Consider the following 11,210-nt stretch of genomic DNA (forward strand, 5'->3'; position numbering starts at 1 on the left):
GATCCCGGGGATCCCTGTGGATGGAGCGGCCGAGGCACCAGGGGATGGTGAAGAACACGTCCATGCGCTGGCGGCTGCCACTCGTCTGCCTCCTCTGGGAGGTGGCCATGATTGTCCTCTTCGGGGTCTTCGTGCGCTTCAGCCCCGAAGCTGATGCACACTGGGAGAAAGAGAAGCAAGAGATGAACCTGACCAGTGACATAGAGAATGATTTCTACTTCCGATATCCATGTGAGTATTTGGGAAGCCTCCCAAGTATTCGAGAGTATTCCTGGTGCTGGCTGGTCCCCATCCATCGCATCCCAAGTCATCACACCCAGCCCATCCCAGGGCAAAGGCTGTCAGAGGTCATGTCTCCACCAGTTGTTGGGAAGTTGGGCTCTTGCCTTGAGGCTGGTCTGGGTACACCAAGAGAAAAGCCTCAGGGCCCCTTCAGTGCTCTTGGGGCTCTGTCAGCAGGGTACCGTGACACCAGTACATGATGTCTTTTTTCCAGGAATAGGGCTGACGTGTTCCCACCACCCTGCAAGTTTTGGCTTGCTGCCTCCTCCCTCAGCTCTGGATCAGAGCAAGCTTTTCTGTGCATACGGAGGAACGGCTGTCAAGATCCTGTGACATCTTCCTCCCCTTCCTACACCCTCCCCCTCACTAGTAAATTACTCTTTAGCTACTGGCATTTTGATGCCAGAGTCCTCCTAACCTGCCAGCTTCCCAGGGCTTTTAGGTCTCTGCATTGTAGTGCCAGGGGGATTATTCAGGTGGTTAGAGCCCTTCTGGCCAGGCAGTCCCTCTGGCTGGCTTTGATTTCCAGGGCTGGTCATCTTTGAGAACCATTCAGAACAGGCTGCTTCTGTAGGCAATTGTTTCCAAGGAAGCAGCAGGCCTGAGTCATGCATCTATTTAGAACATTTCCATCAAAACACTTGCTAAATCAAAGCAGCTATAGAAACCTGTAGCTGCTGAGGATTAGCTAGTTCAGAAAAGGATTTGCTTACAGAAACCTGGGACTCAGCCAGCCTCTGGGTCAGTGTATGGCCATGGCTGTGCTGGGCTCTCCCTTGAGATCTACCCTTGTGACTAAGCCCATGCGGGTTGGCATGAAGCTCCAGCACTGCCTGAGGGCTGCCCCCATCACTGATGTGCTGAGATGATATCAGGAGTCATGAGGTGACATGAAATCTCTCCTGCCTTGATAACCTACCCCTGCTCCACAGCGCCAAACATTGCCCCTCAGATGGCTGCATGGATTTACACAACTAAACCAACCTAAGAGCAACTGGTTAGCTCAGTTTAGCTTTGAATTACAGTTTGGTTTCAGACCTGAGGAAGGATTCACATGCCCAAGAGCATAGAGGGTTTTTCTCCATGGTCTAATCAGAAATACTCTCTTTCTGCAAAAATGGACAAACATGGGAAGGTGACCAAGCTCTGGCATATTGATCCCTGTGTCCACCCAGTAGACAGTGTGGTGATTAAATGCCCAAGAACCAGTAGATTACTGTGTCTGTGAGCACTGCTGTCCATAGGGACAGTTTGCAATGGCAATGGGCTAGGAGTAATAGAACTGACAGGTCCTCCAAGTGCAGAGATGATTGGGAAGGCAGGCAGAGAGGAGACTATGTAAAGTTGTATCAGTGGTGCCCATTGCCAGGTCCACTTGCTGAGACAATTCCTTCTCATTTTGTATTGAACATTGGTATTTGCTATGGGTGACATATCTGCTCTCTACAGAAAAGAAATTAGATACTTTGGCACAGGTAGCATTTCCAAAGCCCAAACACTTCCTCTCAACAGTGACAGCAATTGTCCCCCCAGAAAGCAGGGTCACAAAACCTTAAGGGTATGGCAGCACCTGGGCTGTCTCTGATTGATACCAGTGGTTTATTTCCCATGGGAAAACAAATTCAAGGGTTAGAAAAGGGCTTTAGACTGGGTGCAGTTTGAAGGAAGACCTCTTCTTCTTCCAGGGTTGGTTCATGGTCTTCCACACAGTGGGGATCCTCTGTTTATGGAGGTCACACTGTCCCCAGCTTTCAACTGACTTTTTCAGATGAAAGTGAGAATATATAACACAAGTGGCATCAGATAATTATATCTGTGTACTGTGCTGCTTACACTGGAGAAGAGGGGTGGGGAGAATAAATACATCTGAAGAGGGAAAGGCTGTGGGATGGTACAGTAAAACCAGTCAGGAAGACTGGTTCTTAGGACATGCAGAGAAGTGCTTTTGAAGAGACATCTGCTATACAATGACAGCTGCAGATCTGGTCTCCTTCCTTTTCTTATGCATGATTTCATAGACATGGGGGGCATTTTTAAAACCCAGCCAATTAACCTGTCCCTGCAACATGGCACAACATTGTTGGAGCCTGCCCCAATGCATGGCCTTAAACAAGCTGCAAGATCTTATAAAGCACCAAGACACAAAAGCCAGGGCTTCTGCAGAGCTACACCTCACCTGCATTCTCACTCAACCCTTAGTGCAAGCAGCAGACACAATACACTGCTGCTGGATTTCAGCAAAGGTTCAGGGTAGAACAGATTCTCAGTCACTGAATTTCCTTTGCCCTGAGCTTAAGCCTTCTCTGAGGTGCTGGTTACAGTGGCTATAATGGTTTGGGCACTGCTTAATGCAAAACTCATTGGTGTAGCTCCTTCAGTGCTGCACTTCTACAGTGTGGGTTTGCTGGTGGGAGTCTCTCATCAGGGGCACACAGCCTTAGGTCTCCTTTCATGGGCAGAGTGGCCCCCAGTGTGCTTGGTTCAGTTTGTAAGTATGCAGTGTTTCAGCTCACTAAATTGCACAGTGATGTTTATCTGCTAGAAACGTGCAGCATTAAAAAGTACAGCAGGTTTGCTGCACTAAGAAGCCTTTCAAGTGGCTCAAGCAGGTTCGGTTTTTCCCCCAGGGAAGGGCATCTGAGAGGCTCAAGTTCACAGGTGTGAGCATTTGTGGGAAGAACTGGGTCTCTCTGGTTTAAGCGCTCACAATCTCACAAGGTGGGATCCTGGTCTCAAGGATATTTTGCCACTCATTTCATCTTCATTTAAAAATGTATTTGTAAACTTCTCTTGTTCTGGTACTCTTCTTGCTCTGAGCTGTCACCAGGACCTTATATTGGATGGACCTGCCCAGAATGACCATTCTTGTGTTTTTAACAAAATGTCACTGTTCATGACATTTTCTGAAGTTTTTTTTACAAAAGGAGAAAAACTAATCTGAATAGAAGAATGTTTTTCTTTGTACACTCCATTGGTCTACAGTCTTCTCTTACACACAACTCTTTTACTTTCAAGGCTGAGCTTTTTAAGCAACAGCCAGTTTCCAAAAGCTGAGCCATTTTCAGACTTGAAATGTGGGGCCATGGGAAAAACATTTTCTTATGATTTCCACCCCTGCTGACACTGATGTGGTTACTTTCAGTCCTGATGCTGAACTGCACTTGCAGCCCTGCCTTTCCCACTGAATTGATGGTACTTTCCCTCTGCACAGCTTTCCAGGATGTCCATGTGATGATCTTTGTGGGCTTTGGATTCCTTATGACATTCCTCAAGCGTTATGGATTCGGAGCTGTGGGTTTCAATTTCCTCCTTGCTGCCTTTGGCATCCAGTGGGCTCTCCTGATGCAAGGCTGGTTCCACTCTTTCAAGAGTGGGAAGATCCTCATTGGAGTGGAGAAGTAAGGAGCAGATGGGCTCTGGGATGCCTCCTCTTGACAGGGCAGTGGAAGGGCTGGTAAAAGAGCCAAGCAGCTACCAGAACCCGTCCCTCTGTTATGTGCAACAAATCTCCAAAATGTTGCCTTCCCTCTGCATACTTTCACTTCCTTTACACCTTTTAGCCCAAAGGTATTTGGAATTATGGTGGGACTGCCCAAGGGGAAATGTGAGATAAACATCACCCCTTAGTTCCAGTGCTGAAACACCAGTGCTGAAACCATACATAATCCACATTATTTAAACAATTTTGGGGAAAGCACCTTTCCTGGACCTGTCTGGGTGGGAGGAAGGTCAGTGGGAAATCCAGGGCCGGCTCCTAAATCACCCATTCATCTTCAGGTGGGATCTCTAGAGCTGAGGGTGGGTGAGGGTGAGTTATGGAAGGGTATTTCCTCATTAAACCACAATTATCTTTCTCCTATTTCAGCCTGATCAACGCTGATTTCTGTGTGGGCTCTGTATGCATTGCCTTTGGGGCCATCCTGGGCAAAAGCAGCCCCATACAGCTCCTTGTCATGACTTTGCTTCAAGTCACACTCTTCTCAGTGAATGAGTACATCCTCCTCAACCTGCTCCACGTAAGGCTTTAGGCAGCACCCACTTGGTTCTGCTCCTTCCCCTTTGCATGTCTCTATTGTCTCCCTTTGCTATAGCTCCACCAAGCCACTGCTTTCATAGACATTTGAAATGCAAGAATTCAGGCAGAAAAAGTAGACAGATGAGAAAAGAGGGGATCAGTGGGGGGCACTTCCCTGAGAAGAGAAATCTCCCAGAGTTTTACACAGAAGCCTGGCAATTCAAGAGCACTGGGTCCCTTCACAGTGGTTACTGAGGCAGACAGGGAGTCTTAGCATAAAGGGACAGCTCTTTGTGCCTGAGATTTCACTTTCATCTATTTTCCCTGCTGGAATATGGACATTGTAGAAGGAAATCAAATGATGAAGAGGATGAGATGCCTGCTGATAGAGTCAGGGTTTTTGCTGCCTAAGAGAGAGCTTGGAGGGCTGGGAAACAAATGAGCTCCCAGAAGAGCTGAGTGCAACCTGGCTACCTCTGCAACCTGCTTGCCATTGGGAAACTCCCCTCTGCTTCAGTGCCTTCCAGGGGCAAGCTAAGAGGAGCAGTATGGCCATGCACAGGACCAAGTGAGCAGGATAGATAGCAAGAGCAGAGCATTTTTGTCCCTCCTTTCTGATGACTGAGTGCAAGCTGGTTGGATGGGTGGGCAGGCAAGCTGGGCATGATGCAAACCAGATCTAAGGCAAATGGCAATTGCAGAAATTAACATTCTGTTTCCCCGTGGCTGCAGGTTAAGGATGCTGGTGGCTCCATGACTATTCACACCTTTGGAGCCTACTTTGGCCTCACAGTGACACGCATCCTCTACAGACCCAACCTGGAGCAGTGTAAGGACAAGCAGGGTTCTGTGTACCACTCTGACCTCTTTGCTATGATTGGTGAGTCACCTCCTGCCTCAGGGGTACTGTTAGATGTGGACCACTGGGCTGCAGAGGGATGGTCACTCCTGTGTCTCTGGGAAAACCCATATGAAACCAGGATCTGGGGCTGAGGAGCTCTGTATCCTTGCTTTCTGCCTCTCAGAGATACTCAGCTCCCTTCATCAGTGGCTGGGCTAAGATGATGCCTGAGAAGACAGGGACACAGTTTGGATCCCTCTCTCTGCCAGCCCTTCATGTTGCTCATCCTATCATGGGGGGCAACAGTTCTGGGGCAGTAGGTCTAGGCAATTGAATTCCTCCCTGTGTGGAAATATCTTCTTCAGGTTTTGTTTTGTTTTTTTTTTTATAATCCCTCTATTCTTTCTTTCCCCTCTCTTCTTCTTTCCCTACTCCCCATCCCACCAGGTACCCTGTATCTATGGATGTACTGGCCCAGTTTTAACTCAGCAGTTTCTGACCATGGGGATGCCCAGCACCGGGCTGCCATTAACACGTACTGCTCACTGGCTGCTTGTGTCCTCACCACAATGGCCTTTTCCAGCATGCTGCAGAAGAAGGGAAAGCTTGACATGGTAAGCTGGAAGCAGAGAGCCCTGTGCTGCCCAGGGACTTACAATGAGGTTGATCTAGGGTCCAGGAAGCCTCTGACACTTGTCCTTCCCTGAAAAGATGTTGAGTTTCAAGGTGTCAGTGGTACAACCAGCACTGAGGCAGAAACCCAGAGGCTTTTTGGGAAGCAGATGTGGAGCGAGTCCTGCAGTGCCTGAGGTGCAGGGACTGAGTCACAGCAGGGACAGGACTTGCTCTGCCCAGGGAGCTACTGATGGTCCTGTTGCAGAGCCATGTTTTGGCAGCACTCTTCAGCAAGCTGAGCAGGGTCTGTGTGGCAGCTCGTGAGCAATCGGGGGGCTGACTTGTATGTGTTATGTGTGTGGGTGACATGTCTCTGTGACAGCAGAGCTTGCATGACACATGGATGAGACAATTTCCATCTCATCACAACTCCCCACCCAGATTTGTGGATGCAAAGAATGTGTGTGGTACGGGGAGTGGGAGTCTCTGTGCGCCTGTGCTACAGACAGAGGCTGCCTATTCTTTTCTTGTTTTTCACCAACAAGCAGGAAAACGGGCCCTGCTATTTCCTCTGCCAGCATTTTCAGAGCTGATTTTCCTCCTTGCCATTTGTCCCAACCCTGAGCAATTGCCATCTCCCCAGGGATGGCGAGACAGAGTCCTTAACTTCTGCAGGTCCACATCCAGAATGCAACGCTGGCAGGCGGCGTGGCCGTGGGCACCAGTGCAGAGATGATGCTGCCTCCATATGGCTCCCTCATTGTTGGGTTCATCTGTGGCATCGTGTCCACAGTGGGGTATGTCTACCTCACGGTGAGTGCTGCAGCTCTCAGGGTCTGCCCACCCTGGTCATCCTAAGGAGACCAGGAATGGATTCACTTCCTTTTAATGGTTCTTGCTTTCCACTGTCCCTTACAGAGATTCATTTCTGACTCCCATTCATTGCCCCAAAACGCTCAGGAAGGTTCTCCCAACAGGAGAGTGTCTGGTGGATATGTTGTTATTTTATCTTGAGCTTGGCTCATACCTTTGTCTACAAGCCTTTAGCTCTTTAATGGGACAGTATCACCTTTCTTTTCTTACCCCAGTCCTCCATGGAAGGAACTAATCCTTTCCAAGGTTATGCTCATGTCCCTGATCTCTCTTGCCTCCCCTTTCCTCAGCCTTTTTTGGAATCGAAGTTGCACATTCAGGATACATGTGGCATTCACAACCTCCATGCCATGCCTGGCCTTATTGGGGGCATTGTGGGGGCCATCACTGCAGCTGCAGCCACAGAGGATATGTATGGAAAAGAAGGGTAAGACAGCTTGAAACTCTCCATGGGAATAGATTTGACCTGGGGCTCCCTAGGCTGGGAGTGAGGAACAATTAGCAGCCCTTACTAATTATCCAGAATTGCCCCTCCCCCCCTCAAAAACATGTGATGGACTGAATGCATTTGGCTTATTAATGTGTAAAAGACTTATCTTGCAGCTGACTTCTGGTGGTTTCAAAAAGTGAGCCATAGCCTTGCATCCTGGCATAATTTTGGAGCATGGTGGGTGGGGAAGTGCTTCTCCATTCCTGCATTGTTTGGGGGGTTCAGGTAAGGCTGAAGGTCTGAAACATATAAGAAATGTTTATGTTTTAGACTCCTCCTAGGTAAAAATTTGCCAGGGGCCAGAGGAGAGGGAAGTGAGCTGTGTTTTGCATCGTTGCAACACTCACCTGGTCCATTGCAGATGAGGGATAGGGCTCGGGAGGAGTCCCCGAGGGAGCAGGGAGAAGAGCTGGAGAGGATCTCCTGCCAGAAGCAATCCTTGCCATTTCTGACCTTGACAGGTTCATCAAGACCTTTGACTTTACTGGCACATACCAGACACGGACAGCCAGTGTCCAGGGAGGGTTCCAGGCGGCCGGCATTTTGGTGTCTCTGCTGATGGCTTTTGCCGGGGGGGCCCTTGTGGGTAAGCAGGAGGGGGGCATGGAGAGGGAATGATGAAATAGAGGCATCCACATATCCTGCCCGTGGCTGGATGTGTCCTTCCCACCGGCTTTGCAAGGGTTGCAGCCTCTGCCTTGCTCACATCCCTTGGGACACGCTGCATCGGGATGGTCCCAAAGCCCACAGGAGAAGGGGAAAACAGGCTGCCCTGTGGGGGGAGCAAACTTCCATGGGTCTGGAGGAAATGGGAACCAGCACCCAGCACCGTGCCAGAGCTGCGTTTGCCCCCTTTGCTGCCGGGATGGGAGGGCTCCGGCCATCCACACCCTGCCTGCATCCCACACGGCATTCCGACCGCCTGACCACCGCCCTGCCCGACTGCTTCCAGGGGCCATCCTGAAGCTTCCTATCTGGGGCGATGCCGCCGCCGAAAACTGCTTTGAGGACGACGTTTACTGGGAGGTGAGGCGAGGAGCGGGCGGGCTGCGAGGCCGAGGCCGCCGGCGGGAGCGGGGCGAGAGGCACAAGATGGCGCTGTGGGCCCGCAGCCTGAGGGGGTTTTGCCATCCGCAGGTGCCGGAGGATGAGGAGGGCGATGCGTACCACATGCACAACCCCGACAAACCCGCCTCGCCCTGAGCCGCTCCCTGCCCTCCGCTGACCCCCGCCGGGACCGCCGCCTCTTCAGGACCTGCCCGCCCGCCATCTTCCCGCCCACGCCACCACAGGACCCCGGACCCTGCTCCTGTGGGGTTGGGGATGGTTTTTTCCCCGTGATCGCCGGCACTCGGCCCAGGCCTTCTCTCCGGCTTTTGTAACGAGCTGTTGTGAATAAAATAAAAAACGTGGTTTTCTTTCCAAGCCTGCGCTTCCTTGCGTGAGTAGTGGAGCTGCAGCACTGAGTGGTTCTTGGCTGCTGAGGGTAGAGCGGAGGCAGCGGGGCACAAAGTGAATGTAGGAGCCATGAAGATGTGGGGAGAGCCCAGGCTTAGGACCTGGCACCCTGAGGTACAGCAGCTGGGGGCAGTAGCCAGAACTGCCATGGCTGAGTCCCTCTGGGAAGCACAGACTGGGCTGGTGCTTTTTTTTTTTCAGACATTGGAATGGGCTTGCCCAGGGAAGTAGTGGATTCCTGGAGATATTTAAAAAGAGACTGCATGTGGCACTTAGTGCCATGGTCTTGTAACCACAGTGGTAGTGGATCAAGTGTTGGACTTGATGATCTCAGAGGTCCCTTCCAACCCAGCCGATTCTATGATTCTATGATTTTCAGGGGTGGGTGCGGGGTGCAGTGTCTGTCCCCACACTCACACTGCTGCCCAAGGCCTGGCTAAGGGACAGCTCTTGAGTCTGGCTGCACTCTGACATGGCTTCACCATCCGTCACCTTCCCAGTTGCTCTGCCGAGGGCTCCAGCAGCTCCCTGGAAGCTTTGTTTGCATGTGTGGCACAGGCTGGCAAAGACCCTTCCCTCTTGTTTGGTTTCAGCCACTCCTTCCACTTTCAGGTGCTATCCTGATGGGAAGAGCCCAAATCCACAACATAGACCCTGACTCCTAACCAGACCACCAGAGTTTGAGGAGGCAGTAATGTAAATCAGAGATCCCAAACCTTTCTGTTTTATAGGAATTATATGATATATGATATGATGTGATATGATACAATATTATATACAGTATGATATATGATATGATGCAATATTATATGATATATTAGATGATATATGATATGATATATATAATATATGAGATTATATATGGTATAATACAATATGATAGAATATGATATATGACACAATATGATATGATATGATACGATATACAATATGATACAATATATGACACAATATATGATACAATATGATATTATATATGATACACTATGATACGATATATGATACGATACGATATACGATACAATACGATATATATTATATATTATATGATATGATATGACACGATATACGATACGATACAACACAATACGATATATGATACAATGCAATACGATATACGATACAATACGATATACGATACCATACAATATACGATAAAATATGGTATACGATACGATACAATACAATATGACACAATATGATGCGATACAATACAATACCATATGATATGATACGATATGGTATGATATGATACGATACCATACCATACGATACAATACAATATATGATACGATATGACGTGATATACAATACGATATGATACGATATGATACGATATGATACGATATGATACGATATGACACGATATGATACAATATGATACAATACCATATGATATGATACAATACCATACCATACGATACAACTGCTATGATATGAAGAGCAGGAGAGGAAAAGAGAGGTAGGGGAGGAGGTAGGAGGGCTGACAGGTCTCTTCACCACATTCAGCTGTAATTCTCACACCTGAGGGGTGGAGTCCAAAGTAGCTATTCACATCCCCCTGGGATATGACACCCTCGTTTTCCATGCTGGGTAAAGACAAAAACCCCTTACAACACCTTTCTGGAATTTGTCAGAGGCTGCCAGCAGCAGCGTGTTAATTAAATGTCGGCAAAGATGGAAGCAAGAGGCTCTGCTCTAATTGGACACTTTGCTTGTTGGAGCTGAAAAACATTGAGACAGAGGAGGAGGCGCCGAAACACAGTGTTCCCCCGCCATGGCACAGGGACGGGTACAGCCAGGCACAGGAGAACCCATGTTGCTTCTGTTTAGCCTGAGACAACTGTGCGGCTGAAAAAAGAAGAGTAACAAAATAAGAAAAGGCCTAAAATCCTCTACAGGCAAAGTCTCGGGCACGGCAGCAGTGTGGGATGAAGGGAAAGGGTTATTGGGTAAGGGGAAATACCATACTTGGATATCAGTATCTCCAGCCCTCTTGCAAGCTGGTGGTATGTTGTATATTCTTTTATGATGGCAAAGGAGATATCTGACACATCTTAGAAACGGTGTCAAGAAAATAATCCCTGCAGAGCCATGGTATAAATCCCTGCACCCTTTCCCCAGGGCAGGGATGGGAGAACTGGGGATAGTTTCTGGTTTCTGCACTGGGATCTGCTGAAGGAAGATCTCCCAGTCTCTTTGCACTGAAGAAAGGATGTTACATTCCTTTTCTTTTCACAGATCCATAAACAGAGCCTGCCAGAAAGCATTACAAGGACATTTACTGACAAGCATTGTAAGAAATCCCATTTCAAAAATGGAATCCTAAACATTTTGCCCCAAGTTTTCCAAACCACCTGAAAGCAGAATCTGACCTCTTGGGCACCACACTTCCTTATGCCTCACCAGACCAGTACCCTTTTGTCCCACTCCATTTGGGCCTCTGACCACATCCCAGACAAGCCAGCATCCAGCTGTGCAAGCCCCCAGGGGGGCAGTGTCCCACCATGGAGATCCTGTCTATCTCCTGTGGCCTCTGCTCTTTCCTCCCAGCAGCTTGCCAATGGGCTGTGGGATCAGTAACTGCAGAGAATGAGCAACCCTCCTTGCTTTAACAAGGTGTCCAGCCCTCATCT

General features: G+C 49.0%; 1 protein-coding gene across 1 annotated transcript; it reads left to right on the forward strand.

Moving 5' to 3' along the window:
- Positions 1-8,324, forward strand: RHCG (Rh family C glycoprotein). The gene is made up of 10 exons (XM_008491969.2): positions 1-231; positions 3,494-3,680; positions 4,148-4,298; positions 5,030-5,177; positions 5,586-5,752; positions 6,429-6,566; positions 6,917-7,053; positions 7,578-7,702; positions 8,069-8,142; positions 8,254-8,324. The coding sequence occupies exons 1-10, from the start codon at positions 21-23 to the stop codon at positions 8,317-8,319; spliced, it is 1,404 nt and encodes a 467-aa protein (XP_008490191.2). The 5' UTR covers positions 1-20; the 3' UTR covers positions 8,320-8,324.
- Positions 8,325-11,210: the final 2,886 nt, after the last annotated feature.

The sequence above is a fragment of the Calypte anna genome, chromosome 10 (assembly GCF_003957555.1).
Source record: "Calypte anna isolate BGI_N300 chromosome 10, bCalAnn1_v1.p, whole genome shotgun sequence".
Lineage (NCBI taxonomy): Eukaryota > Metazoa > Chordata > Aves > Apodiformes > Trochilidae > Calypte > Calypte anna.

Excerpts from the sequence above, each read along its gene's own strand:
- RHCG (XM_008491969.2), top strand. The coding sequence starts at position 21 with ATGGAGCGGCCGAGGCACCAGGGGATGGTGAAGAACACGTCCATGCGC. Across the intron at positions 4,299-5,029 it reads TCCTCCTCAACCTGCTCCAC|GTTAAGGATGCTGGTGGCTC; the intron begins GTAAGGCTTTAG and ends CCGTGGCTGCAG. Across the intron at positions 5,753-6,428 it reads AGAAGGGAAAGCTTGACATG|GTCCACATCCAGAATGCAAC; the intron begins GTAAGCTGGAAG and ends TAACTTCTGCAG.